Source organism: Protopterus annectens, chromosome 12.part0, assembly GCF_019279795.1.
Source record: "Protopterus annectens isolate FY-2018-M chromosome 12.part0, PAN1.0, whole genome shotgun sequence".
Lineage (NCBI taxonomy): Eukaryota > Metazoa > Chordata > Ceratodontiformes > Protopteridae > Protopterus > Protopterus annectens.
Window position 1 is genome coordinate 139,344,366 of NC_056746.1, and position 17,432 is coordinate 139,361,797.

At 38.8% G+C, this 17,432-nt stretch overlaps 1 protein-coding gene across 1 annotated transcript in view; it reads right to left on the reverse strand.

Moving 5' to 3' along the window:
- Positions 1-17,432, reverse strand: part of LOC122816399 (multidrug resistance-associated protein 1-like) — an 827,783-nt gene that overhangs the window by 149,918 nt on the left and 660,433 nt on the right. Inside the window, exon 21 of the mRNA XM_044089157.1 lies at positions 5,089-5,296. Within this exon, the coding sequence (XP_043945092.1) occupies positions 5,089-5,296 (208 nt within the window). The remainder of the gene's footprint in view (positions 1-5,088; positions 5,297-17,432) is intronic.

Below are 17,432 nucleotides of genomic sequence, written 5' to 3' on the forward strand. Positions count from 1 at the left end.
GTTATAAGCACTTATGAGTCAACCATATGCCATTTTTCACAAGGGCAGGGTTTCATTGAGAAAAAAAAAACACCTTCATGTTTGACTTCAAGCCTGACTGTTGATCTCCCAGTCTTCTTTCTTGAACCAAAGAACAAGGGAGAAAGAATGATTCACTTTCTGGATGTACATAGGCAGCTCAAATACTACCTAGACAAAACTCAGCCTTTCAGGAAAGCTGCACAGTTGTTCATTTCCTAAGAAGGTAAGAGGGAAAGACTGCAGCCTAGGAGCCATAGTCAAGTCCCCAAATGATGTGGACATCCTACAGAAGGGCCTCGCTGTGACAGATGTCTGGTGTCAGAGCCATGGCCTCAAGCTCAATGCCAAAAAGTGCAGTGTCATCTCCTTTGGTAAAAACTCTGTACCCATGAACTACCACATAGGCAGCAATCTACATCGCCATAGTAGTCAGGAAGTCCTTCTAAGTGGCACACCTCATCATAAAAAGGTTCTCATCCAGGAGAAAAGAGGTCATTGTTCCTCTCTACTCGACACTCATTAGACCCATTATAGAGTACAATGCCCCTTTTGGAATGTACCTCACAAGACATCTGCAGCAGCTGGAAAAGCCACAGAAGTACCTCATAAAGAGGATTACTGGCCTCAAACAAATGCCCTATACTGACTGTCTCAAAAACTCCAGCTTTACTCCATAGCATATTGCCTACTCCGAGATGATCTCTGCCTAACATATAAAGCTTTGTCAAACCCAGAGCTGTTGGACATGCTATACCTAAAGAAATCCTAATGCCTCCGAGCTACACGTTCTAGGGACCTAAACATTGTCATCACAATAAACAGGACATGCTGGAGGGATAGATTCCTGTCCCAGAGACTTCCCATACTCTGGAACAGGCTGCCCATCTATGTCCAGCAAAGTTCTTCATTAGCGCTCTTCAGGCCCTTGGGCCGATAGCCTAGTACCTACCTATGAACCTATATGAACCTGTCACTAAGATGATGATTTCTAGATTGTCCCATGAGATAACTTTTTGTTATCCTCACCACAGTAAGCCACTTCCAGGCAGGATTACATCCCATTCATCAAGGTCATTGGCTTCTTTGGTGCCTTTCTAGAATATTCTAGAGGCAGCAACTTGGTTCTCTGTACACACTTTTACAAAGCATTTCAAATATGAATTCATTTCCAGGCCCAGAATAGGCTTTGCTGGGGACATTCTTCAGGAGCATCTAAAGTCTTAGTTATTGACCTCCTCCTTTTTTTAACTACTCCTGACTAAGCTATGGCAATATATCCAAACAGCTTAGCTACTGCAGGTAGTACAGCTGTATAACTAATCTTACCATAATATAACTAATCTTACCATAATAATAGATGTTCTAATGGATCTTTGTTGCAGTAAATGTACCACCCTCCGGCCTCCTATTTCTTCTCTTAGTGGTTCCTTTTGTTGTTGCTAGGCTACAGTTGTTTTAACCCTATTTTTAGTTATGATTCACTTTTTGTTTTCTAGCAGAAGTATTCATGGTGCTTGTCTCATTCCTGGGCAAATAAATGCTCTGAAGTGTTGGCACTCCAACTGCCTTTTATATGGGGTACCTGAAGTGCCCCTGGCAGTTAGAGCACATGAAGGGTGCCCAAAGCTCTGGGAAGTTGGTCTTTGCAGGGGCCAAGACCCCCAAATTGTTTAGATTACTTCAACTTTATGAGCAGTGAATTAGTTTGGACATCAAAGAGTTGTGTAGAAGAATGGCCCTAGCAGTTACTGGAAGTAATTTGGACTTTTCTGGAATGTTATAGTAATGTTTTCTCCCTGGGCCTCTACTGAAAATGGAAATATATCCAGTTAGACTAGCCCAGTAAACAAATGTAAAATAAAATAAAATAAATAAATAATGTTTTCTGGGACCACACAGGCTTATGAATCTGCAGATCTTGTTTGCAGTCACTTGCAGAGTATGGGTGTACTGAGCAGATGCTAGAGCAAATAATGGTAGACAGCATTCTATTATAGGCATTACCATTTGTAATTCCTGAACTCTAAATTAACTAAATTCTCTTAAAAGTAGATGAGAGTAATTGTAAGCTACCCTAAGCTGAACAAGTATTGCTTTTGCAATGTTTTGCATGTGTAGAGCAAAGATGAATTGTTGGTCAAAAGTTTATACCTTTGTTCAGTTAAGTTAGGCAGTGGATTGCTTTGAGAGTCAATAAAGTTTAACATGGGATTGGGTTTAAGTTTTTGGTGTGTCCCAAAAAGCATCGGATAAGGTGAAGATATGAATATATACTTACCTTGAATGCAGTTTGGATAAGGTGTTTATGTGGGAAGTCATTACAGAAGGAAAAACATTTGTTTTGGATGTCTATGTGGATGGGAATGTAGGAAAAGTTCTTTCCTTCTATTTGTATAGTTGTAGAACTGGTGTCTAATACAAAACAGTATTTTGTAAGGGAAAAGTGGAATAAAAAGGATGCAATTTTAACTGAATAAAATAAGGTGGGATATTAATGATGACATGGAACTCTTTTAATCATACGATACTGGAGTCAATAAAAGATAGCAGAATATTACCAACAGAAAGAAGAGTGGATACAAACAATGGCTCCAGATTCCAAGTAAAAATCTTTATTACAGTACATAAGCGCTTTCACAGTTAGGAATCACTGCTTCCTCAGAAGTTAAAATAACACTGAAAAACCATCATTTAAATACTGTTGACATCATATCCTGTATTCAAAATACTAATTGTATAATTAAACAATTATTCCTGATGTCATATAAGTGTTCCCTTATCCTGTCCTTCAGACGCCTATCTGTCTTACCTATATAGAATGATTGGCACCGTAAACAGTGTCATTACAAAACAATTACCCATAAGGGTATCAATTACCTACTATTTCCCTAGTTAGGCTAACGGCAGATGATTGTATTAGGGAAATAGTAGGTAACAATCCCAGTTTTGTGTACAAGAACATGAAATCTCTCAAGAGATTGTAGAGTTTTCCAAAGAAAATTAATACACTTATGGATAATTGTTTTGTAATGACACCGTGCAATAATTGTAATTTTTGCACTTATTTAGACACTTCAGGACATTTCCTTCATTCTGATTTCAACAAGTTATATAAGTTTAAATTAATGGCAACTTGTGTTTCTGTCCACCTTGTATATTTGGCACACTGTTTAGGGTGCCAATCATTCTATATAGGTAAGACTTATATGACATCAGGAATATGACTAAGACTAATGCGTTAGCTAGACATAATATTGGGAGAGATGATGCACATCATTTTAAGTTCATGGTTGTGGAAAAAACAAAGCTGGATGGGAGAATGGGAGACATCAAAAACAGAACAGAAGTTTTAGAAACAAAATAGATCATTAGGATGAGGGTTGATGCTGGCAGGGCCTTAAATGATAAAGTTCCAGTGAAACCTATCCTTAAAGCTAGACCATTATATAGGTGCTTTTTGTACATGTATTTATGTATGAAGTTCATATTTACATTTATTAGGACAGCAGAATATTGTGTGTGTGTGTGTGTATATATACATATATATATATATATATATATATATATATATATATATATATATATATATATACACACACACATATTATAAACATATAATTATTAAATTATTTTCTTATAATTGTATTATTTTATATATATTTTTTATTTTTTTTATATATATGTTCTTAATATATTTGTTACATACTTGCTATTCAGTTTGTTTGTGTGCTTAATATATGGCTTAAGGGATGGTTGGCTTTCATTGTGAAAGTGCTTATGACTGTAATAAAGACTTCTACTTGGAATTCACTTGGAATCTGGAGCCATCGTTTGTATCCACTCTTCTTCTTTCTGTTGGATTTATTTTTGTGTCGAGTGGGACCTTCATCCTGAGCTATGGGATTGTTCCTGCTATATAGTAGAGTATTAGTTTAAGTAGCAGACCTAACCTGGGTGAGATGAATGGGAGATTGATGGGAGATGGTGTCCTATGAGTCCATAATGGAGACCAACAAATGTGCAGCCAAAGATGAGCAGAAAAGAAAATAGAACCAAATTAAGCATGCATCTTCAATAAGCTGGACATCTATGTAACAGGTAGCCTTTAAAAGAAGTCCAAAAGTATTAAGATCTATACAGCCACTATGGACATATTCTTGCATAAAATCAGCTGTCCAATATGTACCTTGCTCTGTATTTATGAAACAGTGGTGACATCCAATATTGTGGGCACCCAAGTTATTACCAAGGCATGGCTTCCATCTAACATGTGCAATGGACCCAGGGACAGCCTTTGATCAACTGGTGCCCTAGGCAAAATGGCTCTGCAGTACCCCCAATGGCTCACAGTGGCCCCATCCTGGTCTACCTACACATCCAGATTACGTTTTTCTTCCTTTTTCTCACAGTTTGTCTTACTCGTCATTTCGTTCCTGTAGTCATTCAACATATTTTAAAGAAACCATTTCTTTACTGCAAAAAAACAAACAAATACTGGCAAAGCACCCCTGTTGAGTGACTAGGCAGCTGCCTAATTGGCCTATGCCTAAGGCCGGCTATGAATGGACCAGCCGTTATTCTTCTGCGGCTGTATGAGGGATCACAGTCGTACTTTGTCAATGATGGAATTTGTTCTATAGACTTAGAGAAGTGTTATGTTCACTTGCCATGTGTTGTGGCACTTCCTACAGAAATATAGGGTACCAGGGTCATTGCTTCATGCTATCTGGTCACTGTATGTATAACATAAGAGTTATATCCACATTCCCAGCGTAAAATTACATTTGTAATGTGTGCTTGCTTCACCCAAGGTTGTACTGTGTCACCACTCCTGTTCACAATTTTTATGGACAGGCTAGCTAGATACAGCTGTGGTTAGAAGAATGTCTGGTTGGGGGACTTAGAGTTGACATTTCTGTTTGCCAAAGATGACCTTGTCTGCTTGTGACACAACATGTGTCTGTGAAGTAACTTGCTTGAGAATCAAAGTCTTCATCTCTGAAGTTACATGACTCTGCTTTACCAGGTTTAAGTTAATACACCTGAGATTTTTTTTTTATAACTTACCTTGTATTATTCCCAGAAAAGCATATACTGTCACTCGGACGTCAGAGTTCTGCTGTGTCCCATTTACAACAGGATCTTCGACCCATAAAGTAAGCCAGTAGTTATAGCCAAAGGAAGCGCTTTGCTGGCTTATGTAAAATAATGCAGATACAATAAACAGGAACACGCCCATCATTTTCAGGAAATCTTTATACACAGATAATTTTACCTTAAAAACAAAGGAAAACAAAATCAGTGTTGCCAAACATTTACATTATTAAAGGTCACCTTTATTTTAGTTTAATTCTTTAAAAAATGCTGCTGCACTGAACACATTGTTGCAAACTACAATTTGAAGTCAATACTTAAAAGGTCCATTTTTTTACAATGAAATTATAAACTGAGATGTCATCATCCTGAGCTGGTGGTAACTTAAGTAAATGATGAAGACCCCCAAAACATGCACTGGAGGAAGAATAAAAGAAATCCCGCTGTCCTGGAAAAACCTTACCAAGTCTGTATGAATTCCATCTCTGATTTTCCAGTGAAAACACACCACAGACCTACCTGGTCTAGATCAGGCAACCAAAAGTAATGTATATTCATGTGCTTGCTAATTTACTAAATTAACTCTTCTTTTTCAGACCCTTTTCAGTAACAACAAAGCCACACACAGGCGTAAATAAATGAACATATGGGACATTTAAAACAGCATTTATCCAGCATGTTTGCAGAGTTAAGGGAACCATAAAAGCCCATATAAAATTCATGTAGAGCCAGGAGTAAATGTGTAAACTCCAGTCAGACAATAACTGGAATACGGGATTGACCCTGTGATGCAAGTACCTGAACTACTGAGCCATTGTATTGACTAAAAGGTAAGCTTTTTTTCAGTGTTTTACCTGCAGTTTTAAAATTAAAAAGGAGACTGGGTGTAATGTGCACAGTATTAACATTTCAATTACACAGTTTATGAATATCACGGATCAATGAGGAAATACAAGACATGAGGGAGCAAGTGTGTGTGTGTGTGTGTGTTTGTGTGTGTGTGTGTGTGTGTGTGTGTGTGTGTGTGTGTGTGTGTGTTTGTGTGTGTGTGTGTGTGTGTGTGTGTGAGAGAGAGTCAGCAGAGATGGGTCCCTTTATTACTCTGAACACAGTAATGGTTTATCTGTGCCTAACTCTTCTTGAGGAAACCTATGGGAACAACACAGTAAAAAGCTGGGTTTAGAAACACATTAACTAATGTTACAAGGGTGGTCCGATGGGGATAATACTGAGGCATATGGGTACAAATGCAGTCAAAAGCAATGTGGAAAAAAATAATGTCCTTGTTATTCTGTAAGAAAGTACGTCAGATAAATACAATGGCAGAAGTCTGTGAAAAAAAAGTGTCATGATAGCTATAAACATTAAATTATAATTAACTGTTTTTAAATTAAACAGACTGGACCATTTCACAGGCCAAAAGAAGTAACAAATACTTTTTTTAAACGCACGACAGACCACAAAATGGTCTCCTTTGAAGTAAAAATAAAACCTGGAACCCCAGCTAACCCTGGAATGTTCAAGAACTACTCTAAGGCTAACTTCCTACTATTAAGTGATAACCTGGCAAAATTGTAATCCTCCATAAACCCTGAGACCCCTGCTGCCTATGCAGAACTGTTCACAGAAAACCTATAGAAACATGTTAATAGCTGCACAGAGGCAGGTTTACCCACCAGGAAGTAGTAGAGAACTAGCTCAAGAAACAAGCCACCATGGTAGAATCACATCATCAATAGACTATATAACAGAGGGAAGAAAATCATTGCAATAGTTAGATGTAGCACTCAGCAGGATAAAGGAACACTAAACTTCTTTACAATGTTTTCCCTTCTGCAGTATCAATCTATTTACTTCTGCTAGATTTTACAGCTGGAACAATTGTACAGATTTATAATTGTTGATGTAAATATTTTACTGTATGTTCTTTGTCTTGTAATTATTTTTTGTTTCATGAGAAGTGTAACTGTTTTTTTTTTCTGAGAACTGTTTGAAATTCACTTATTAATATAAATGTACTGTGGTGGAGCTTTTCTCGCTGAGCCTTCCCTGAAAATGGGCTCTGCTCCAGTCAGACTTTCTCAGTCCACAAAGACAAATAAATGAATGAATGAATGAATGAATAAATAAATAAATAAATACATACATACATAAATAAATACTTGACTGCAGCTTCCAGACAGGCATCTTGGCTTGTGAATGGAGAATAGAAACAGTCATCCCTCTGCACAAAGGTAGGCTATCTACAGACCATGGAAACTACATGACCCACTAGTCTCATATGCAAAGCCATGGGAACACTTATCATGGAAATGATCGATAATAATATAGGAAGCCTACAGACACTGGACCCAGCCCAATATGGTTTTGTCAATGGTATATCATACTCACTCAACCAAGTGGACTTCTTTGAGAAGGTCACCAAAGCAATGGATGACAGCAAAACAGTTCATATAGGTTCATAGGTTGGTACTAGGCTATCGGCCCTAGGGCCTATACAAGCCTAGCCATATCAATTCCCTGGCTATTTCTTCCAAGAATATTTACTTCCTTGGTCCCCTGTCTAGCAGGGCAATGATGTGATCCCCGGGGTGAATTTCCCATCTCCCATCCAGTCTTCAAGGTTCCTTTTGAAGAGGGCCAAAGAGGTGCTCAGCTTGACATGTATGGGCAATCTATTCCAGAGTATGGGGAGTCTCTGGGTCAGGAACCTATTCCTCCAGCATGTTTTGTTCATTGTGATGACCAGGTTTAGATCCCTGGAGCATGTAGCTCTGAGGGATTGGGATTTCTTTAAGTGTAGCATGTCCAACAGCACTGGGTTTGACATGGCCTTGTATGATATGCAGAGATCACTTCTGAATAGGAGATATGCGACAGAGTATAGCTGAAGTTTTTTAGATGGTCTGCATAGGGCATCATCTTTAGGCCTGTGATTCTTTTAATGAAGTATTTTTGTGGCCTTTCCAGTTGTTGCAGATGTCTTGTGAGGTACATACCAAATGATGTGCTGTACTCTATAATGGATCTAATGAGGGATGAGTACAGTGGGACAATGATCTCCTTTCTTCTGGATGAAAAGCTCTTAGTGATGAGGTGTGCCACATAGAAGGATTTCCTGACTGTTGTGGCTATGTGGTTATCGAAAGTGAGACCACTGTCCACCTGTGTCCCTAAGTCCCTTATCACACTTTCGGTGTTTAGTGTACTGCCACTTATGTGGTAATTCATGGGTGCATTTTTTTTCCAAAAGGGGATAACTATACATTTCTTGGCATTGAGCTTGAGCCCATGGCTCTGGTACCAAGCATCTGTTTCTGTAAGGCCCTTTTGTAGAATATCCACATAATTTGGGGATTCAATAATGGCTCCCAGTTTGCAGTCATCTGCAAACGTTGTTAGCCAGAGTCCCTTAGTGCTGGCCTGTACTTCAGAGAAGTAGATGCCAAACAAGAGCAGTCCCAGGACTGAACCCTGAGGTACTCCACTTGTCAGTTGTCTGGAGCTGGATTTTGAGTTGGCTACTTTTACAGTGTAGGTTCTGTCAGTAAGCCAGTTGGCAACCCATCGAGTAACGTAGGGATTAATGCCCAGCTCAGTAAGTTTTTCTATGATTCCAGAGTGGGGTGTGTGGACTGCCTTACCCTCATCCATGGCTCTGGAGACTGATTCAAAGAAGTCAATCAGGTTGAGGAGACAAGATCGGCCCTTTACAAAACCAAACTGGGTAGGGTCCAGTGTTTGAAGGTTGCCAATGTCTTTGTTTATAAGTTCCATGATAATGTGTTTCATGGCTTTGCAGATCAGGCTCGTCAGACGGATGGAATGATAGTTCCTGGGATCCAAGGTGGATCCCCCCTTGTGGAGTGGGATAACTGTAGCTGTGCACCACTCATTGGGCACGAAGCCTGAGGTGAGGCTATAATTAAACATGGCACTTAGATGAGGTGCCAGTTCATTTTGTAGTTCATATAGTACACAGCCTGGGACATCGTCTGGTCCCATGGATGCATTATTCTTAGCTTTGGAGAGACACAATGCCCATTGTTGATAAACTGAAGAAGTTAGATATAAATCCTTATGTCACCCACTGGATAGCCAGCTAGATCACAAGCAGGACCCAGTAAGTTAGAGTTGGGGAGTCCACGTCTACAAAGTGGCCAGTCACAAGCAGAGTCCCTTGAGAATCAGTCCTGGGAGTGCTCCTTTTTAGCATTTACTTCTCAAAAGTCAAGGCCAATGTCAAGGGCCTCTGGATGACTAAATTTGCAGGTGACTGCAAATTAGGAGCAGTCATAGAATCCCCCACTGACACTACTGTTCTCCAGGAAGGGCTGATATCATCGCCCAGGCCCCTACTTGTAAATGTTTCATCTTTTAAGCCAGTGCTTATACTTATCAATGGTAGCAGCACTTGTCAGAGACTTCAGATGCATGGCTAGGCTTAAAAAAAAACCCTATTGGTCATTAGCCTAATACACACATGTGAACATTTCAGGAACCCCCCCCCCCCCTTTTTTTTTGTAGCAGATAAATGATCGGTCCATGCTTGACTTATTTCTAACTGTAGTTATTATATTTAACATAAGTCACTGTACTCCTGGGAAAGTGTATCCAGCTTGCATGGCTGAATGCAAATACTAGATATATAGTGGAATAAGTGAAACAGAATCTTTTCCAAAGAATAATGATTTTTAATTCAAGGAGACTGTGATACAAAAATGCTAAAAGAATCAAGAGATGTCATGACAAATAAATAAAATGAAGGCCCAGAAAGTCAAACAACCCATCTTAAACTGGAGGATAAAACAGCAACATTTTATATCTACTTTCTTATCTGCTCTGGTTTACTTTGAATATAAGTTGAGCAATGCAGGGAGAAAAAATTAGTAAGGTATGGTCACAGCAGGAGTCCCACTCAGTTTTTAAACCATTTCAATGAGAATTTTTTAACTGAAAAATAACTTTGCAGAAGTGGGTGAAGTTGGGGACAAGCACCTTCATACCCTTTGTGCAGAGAGCTTTGACCCTGAAGCTTTTTAAATAATAAAACGTCCTACACCTAGTATCTGAAGGAACTAAAGCCCTCAGATCTGTATTTATATCCCTTAGCTAGTCCTCATTATTAAATACTTTCTGCTGATTCTGGCTACATATCACACATAAGCATAATAATTTGTCTTGATGTTTACAGTCATTAGAAAAAGCGGTACTTGCATATTACAGCAACCAGATTTGTAACCTTATTTAATTCATATTGTTTCCACAAAATGACTTTATCTTTAAGTAAAACAGGGGTGTATAAAGTCCTAATTACTCTTGTTTCACATTGGTTGTGAAACATGAGCACGAATAAGAAACAGAAGCAGGAGTTTGTCAACCAACTGCAAGCGGACATTTGTCATCACTTGAGTTTTGTAAAACACAGAGCGTTTGTGTCCTAAAATGACCAGAAAAGCCATGTAACTGTTATCTTGTATGTGTTTTACTTGTCTGAAGTACTTTCAAATGAGCTTCCAAAATCAACAGTTGAGAAACACTTCATTGTAGAGGCTTAAATTACATGGTTGTTGCATCCAGTGACTCCGACTTACAGTATTTTTGTTCAAACAATGTTGAGTCAGTTCAAAAACTGTGCCCAAGACTGATGTTAAACCAACTGTTCAGATAAATTCCCAAAAGCAGAAAGAATGACTCCAGATTTGATGCTAATATGTCAACACTGACGTGCACGCCAGCAGGTTGCGAAAAAACGCTGTGTTTCTATCTCCTGAAAGACAAGGACAGCTTACTTTTTTTTTTTACTGAAGTAAAGCTATGTAAAAAGTTTATTGTTGTTCACTTCAGTGTTAGTAAATGTACATGACAAAAAATGTTTTAAAGGAGTGAAAGCATTAGAATTTATATGACGTTAGAAATCTGGTTGCGATAATATGTAAATATCGAAAAAGCTCTTTGCATTGTGTAGTTTAAAGTTCATAGGATCATAGGAGGGTACTAGGCTTAAACCAGAGGTCATTTCAAGCCTAGACATTTCATCCCAATGTAAAATCATAGATACTCTAGTCAATACCCAGGACTGTATTTATTAATGACTGCTAATGTCCAGGAGGGTTGTGGTGCTATCCCTGGTAAGGATTTATGGTCCCCCATCCACTCGTCCAGGTTCCTTTTGAACAGTGTCATAGAGGTGCTCTGCTTCATGTGAATTGACAGCCTATTTCAAAGAAGCGGCAGTCACTAGGAGGTAAATCTGCCCCTCCAGCATGTCATATTCAAGGCACAGGCCATATTTATGTCCCTCGGGTCAGAGATTGCTCTGTAAGCCATGCATAAGTCTCCCTAAGAAGTCTATACGATCCTGAGTATAGTGACAGGGACTTTAGTCAAGCTGTTTAAGGCACATGCTGGAATCCTTTGATCTTCTTCATTAGAAATCTCTGAGGTCTCCCCAATTGCTTCAGATGCTTTGTATGGTACACGCCGAAAGGGGCATTATACTAAATTATGGGCCTGATTAGTGACGAGTATAGACGGGTTATAACCTTCTTTGTTCTTGAGGAGATGGTCTTTGCTAATCAAGTGTGCTATATAGAAAGCCTTCTTTACTACAGTGGACACATGGTGGTCAAAGTTAAGGTCACAGTCTACTTGTGATCCCAGATCTCTTACCACTTCATAGGTACATAAGGTATTGTTAATTTGATAGTGTGAAGGGACACTGTTTTTACTGAAGGGAATGATGATGCATTTCTTTGCATTCAATTTGAGACCGTGACTAAGACACCAGTTGTTGGTCTGTGTAAGACCCTCTTGAAGTATACTGACATCATTTGGGGATTCAATAAATGCACCCAGATTGCAGTCATCCAGAAACTTGGTCAGCCACAGCCTCTTAGTTTTGGCTTGAACTTCTGAGAAGTATATTCCAAAGAGTAGTGGGCCCAGCACTGACCCTTGTGGCACCCTGCTGGTGACAGGTTTGCTGGTTGATGTGCAGTCACCCACTTTGATAGTGTGTGACTGGTTTGTGAGCCAGTTGACAACCCATCTTACAATAAAGGGGTTTACATTCAGTTTGCCAAGTTTATCGGTAATACCGGAGTTTGTGATTGTGTCAAAGGCCTTTGCCAAGTCGAGGTATACTGTGTACACAGATTTGCCCTCATCAATAGCCCTGGTCACATTGTCAAAGAAATCCACCAGGTTTAACAAGCAGGATCTGCCCTTGACAAAGCTGAATTGGGTCTGATCCAAGGTTTGGAGGTCACCTATGTCTTTATTTATGAGGTCCTTGATGACATGTACCATGGCTTTACAGATGAGGATGATCAGACTTATAGGTCTATAATGCCCTGGGCCTGTTGCTAAGCCACTTTTGTGGAGGGGAAAAGCTGTTGCTGTTCTCCATTCCACAGGAACAAAGCCTGATTGAATAGGATACTTAATGGTTATACTAGTTTATGTTTTAGTTTGTTTGTTTGTTTAGAAGACAACCTAAGATGCCATCTGGTCCAATAGAGGCTGTTTTTTGCCTTAGACGAGGCTTTAATGACCAGCTCTTTGGATATGTAGGGTGAGGGGGGAGTTGGGGGCAAGGTTTGTGATAAGTTTGGAGGGGATAAGGGAGTGAAATATTTACCAAATCTGTCTGCTAGCAGGTTTGTTATCTCTGTGGGATCAGTGTGTGTATGATACCAATGGTCACTAGTTCGGCACATGCATGGGCCCTACATTTTTAACTACTTAAGTAGCTGTAAAAGGCCTTATGATTATCCTTGGCTGCGATTGCTAAGTTTTTCTCAGAGTTACCCTAGAGGATTTGACATGTTGTCTTATTTGCCTGTTGAGGCTGAGGAGGGTGCTTTTTCATTGTTGGGGCCTCGCCTTAGTTTTCTTAGACAACAAATTTTTGCATTTGTTGTAAAGTTTATTGATGCTGGATGTCCACTAGGGCAGTCTATATACTTATACAAGTGATTGTACGGGGCTTTAGTGTAAGCTTTGGTATAGTTACCACTTCCAGCTGGGGGTGGTGCTTGGAATGGATTTATACCTTTCCCTAGGAGGGTATAGTTTGCTTTGGTGAAGTTTTTTAGTCTGACTTCACCCTTTATGAGTTCTGGTGTTACTGGCAGTTCTAAGGTGACTGATTTGTGGTCAGATTTAACTAATGAGGATCTGACAGTTTCAGTGGTGCATCAGTTTGTCATGATGGTGAGGATTAGATCTAGTATGTTTGTTCTTCTTGTTGGAGTTCAAAAAATTTGTTCCATGGCATTTGAGTTATCAAAGTCAAGGAACTTTTGCACTAGTGAGTTAGGGCTAGAGTCGGTTTCCCAGTGGTGAGATAATTGAAATCCCCCATGACCAGAGTGTTTATTTGGATTGACTCCAGTTTGATCAAGTAGGCCACGTGTGCATATTGGTCTATGGAGGGGGATCTATAACTATCTATGACTTGAATAGGGGTCTTAACCACAGTAATCTGAACTTGGAGGAAATGCATGGAGGTGCCCAGTCTAACAAGTCTGGAGGTAAATTTATCTATAATGTAGATAGAAACACCACCTTCTTTGGTTCTCATACATTCATTTTCGGTTTGAAGTTGTGGAAGTCGCTGTAGCCTTGCAAGGCTGAGGAACTCTCTGAGGCCTTGAACTAGTTTTCTGTGACTGTAAAGACATCTACATCCTCCAGTGATAGAAGTGCTTCCAGGCTGTGCAGTTTTTGGTTTAAGCTCCTAGCATTTAGCAGCATAACCCTTATTTTGTTATGGTTGGCAATTTTCACATCGGCAATTTTGTTTTTGAAACCTTGCCTAAAAAGGCACTACGGGGAAGGCAAGAGCCTTTGCCAGTAGCTGAAAGCTTAGTGTTGCTAGGTGCAAACCGTCTCTGTCAAAGCAGTGAGGTTTGTCAACCATGTCATCCCAGGTTGACAGAAACTAGATCCCCTTTGAATGACACCAAAATGTAAGCCAATTCTTGAAATCAATAATTTTTGTTAATACTGTGGCATCATTCTAGGTGAGGGTAATATGTTGCTCAAGGCTAGGGATGTATTTGCCTAGGATTCAAACTCTGAGAGCTCAGTCATGTCTCTCTTCATATAGTCCAGTGAGGTACATCTCAGGTCATTCACTTCAATATGAGTTATGAGAGAGTCATAATTGTACTTGTTGCCGAAAGACCTGAGTGCATGCGTGTTATAGCATTGGGATCTCAAGCAATGTTGGGACACCAGCTTACAGAAATCTTCTCTGAGCAGCATGTGTGAACAATCTTTTATGTGAATGCCAGTGACATAAAATAATGCAAAGCTGCATAAAAATACAATGCCTGGCTAAAAGAGCATCAGCCAAGATAAGATAGTGTTTATGAATAATTCCTCTCTTTATCAAGGCATAATTATTAATATAAGCAAATATTTATGTTGAAAATAATTCCTCTAATAATCAAATGTCAGAAACAGACGCAAGTTAGCTATAGACTTTGCAGTATTTTTTTTTTTTAGAATTGTTAGCTCAGCTACTTGTTTGGAAAAAATAGAATGGAAAGGTCACAGCAGCCTGAAAAAGGGTCACACACTGACACACACAGATTTATTGTAACAGCAGGAATGGCTCTTCTATTAGAAGTTATATACAACATGTATTAATCAGTACTTTTCTATTTCTATCAAAACATTCCTAAATTATATGTGTAAAGAATGCAAATAATTTAAAATACACGATTTGTTGCACTAAAGCTTTGTTCTCCTATAGTTACATGTGTAATCTGTAATTTATCAGGCATGCAGTTAGAGGTATTTGCATGGTAATAAGATTTTTAAATGTGGTAGGGCTAAGGCATCACAGATGTTACTGCAACCAGACTCTATTAGATCTGAGAAAATGAATTTTAAAAGTAACAGCATTAGAGACTTAAACCAGGATTTTACACCAGAAAAAGTACCTGTAACCACATCTAGAAACAGATATTTTGATTTACTAAACCATATCAAGAAAAAAGTCTCAAGAGAAATCTAAGTGTTACTGAGGAAAGGTCTCAAGAAAAATCTGACAGTTTTGTTTCATTCTCTAAAGGAATAGAGATGTCAGATTCTAAAAATACCTCAGAAACAGCTAAGGCATCAAGGTTAACTTTATCTTCTAATTTTCCCAGATTTGAAGAAGTTATAAACCAAGCAGATAGTGAAGGTAGTGAGAATTTACAAACAGGAGATCCACAATTTTTATTAGATATTATTCATGAATGGGTCAGTCAGAAGTAACAAAAGTTAGGGGAAAAAGAAATACCTGAAGGATGGAAAAGGAGAAGTCCTATTTATAAACTGCCTTTTTTGATTTATGAATTTACAGAGTGGGGAAAACCAAATCAAAATAAGAGAGATTTTATTAAGAAAACATTTATTCCAGCTCTTTTACAACAGTTTTTTTTGTGTACATTAGCAGTGGTGGTGCTGCGGTAGCGTTGTCGCCTCACAGTAAGATACTCCGCTAAAGCGTCTTCTGTGTGGAGACTTGCATGAATGGGCGTACCTTCGTTGAAGGTTGTATGTCAGGGCTGGCAACTCGGTACGTAAAAATCTACTGTCAATCATTAGCGGACCGGAGTTCCACTGCGGCGACCCCTAACCGGGAAAAGCCAAAAGAAGAAGAACAACAACAACACAAACTATAGAAGCTTTGTCAAAAAATGTTCCAACTTACAGGAAAGTGTAAAAGGATCAAATAGACAAGTGAAAGAGACAGCAGATGAACTAACAGCTTTACATAATGAAATTAAAGAAATAAACACCAAGGCCTACATGCTCAGATTTGGGTAAGAGACCACTTAGCTACGTATTTAATAAGATACAGGAGCTGCAGTTAGCATTACTATAATAACATTCCCAGGAACAAGGACTATAAACTTGCAAGGGTTGGGAAGAAAAATCTCTCAAGCTCAAGTAAGTCTCCCTGTAGAAATAAAGATAGAGGAAAATACCTTCCAGCATGTATAGGTATCAGGTCCTCATCTAGAAAATATCATTGGAAATGATATCTTAAAACAAAGAGGTTACACTATAGATTTGTGTAACAGAGAATTGATTTAAGGGACCATTAAATGAAATATTAATCATATTGGACGCATTATGCAAATACAGTGTCAAAGACCCAAAACAGTATGATTTAGTTGAGTTATTAAAAACACCAAAGCAAGAGTTGACTCAGCTAATTTATTGCTATCAGGATATTTTTGCGAAACACAGGAATGATTGTGGACAAGTCCCTGACTTTATACTTAAAGTAAAAGGCAGTCCCAAGAAACCTATAAAACAATATCCAGTAAAGAAAGAGGCAGAACAGGCAACATTAAATACTGTGAAAGCATTAGAAGCTCAAGGGGTAGTGAGAAAAGTTAATTCACCTGCTAACAGTCTATACTGGCTTGTACAGAAGCCAGATGGACGTTACTATCTTACTTTTCATTACAGAGAATTTAATAAGGTGATACCTTGTTCTTTGCAATAGTAGGAAGCATGCCTGATTTTATTGCTCAGATTCATGGAAAAAAAATGAAAATTTTCTCCACATTAGATGTGGAGTAATGGTTTCTGGAGTATTACTTTAGATAAAGACTCACAATGGAAATTTGCTTTTACTACAGAAGGCCAACAATATACTTGGACAAGAATGCCTCAGGGCTTTCATAATGCTCCAACAGTTTTTCATCATTTAATGCAGGAAATACTAAAACCACTAGAATGTAGACCTTCTATTATTCAATACGTAGATGACATACTTATAGCAACATAAACTGAAAAGCAGCACTTAAATGCATTAACAGAACTTTTCCAAGCAATAAGACAATCAGGATTAAAACTGAACCATAGGAATATCAGTTTATGAAAGATTCTGTTACCTTCTTAGGTGTCACGGTATCAGCAGGACAAAGAAGCGTTAGTGAAGACAAAAAGCAACTCATCAGACAGTTACCAGTTCCAGTTACTGTCACAGGGTTAAGGCAAGCCCTAGGAATCTTTGGATTCTCAAGGGAATGGATACCAGATTATACAGGAAAAGCAAAACCCTTGACTGATATGCTTAGAGGAAACAAAAAGGGAGATTAACTTCTCAACTGGAATGATGAGTCACTAGCAGCTTTCTCTAAGGTTAAGGAAGAACTCATTTCTGCACCTGCTTTGGGTGTCCCAGAAAGCCATAAAGAGTCCATCATACAGTTTGGACACAATGGTCTAACTATGATGGTCATATACAGTCTGGACACAATGGTCTAACTATGATGGTCATAGTGTTGCAAAAAAGAGGA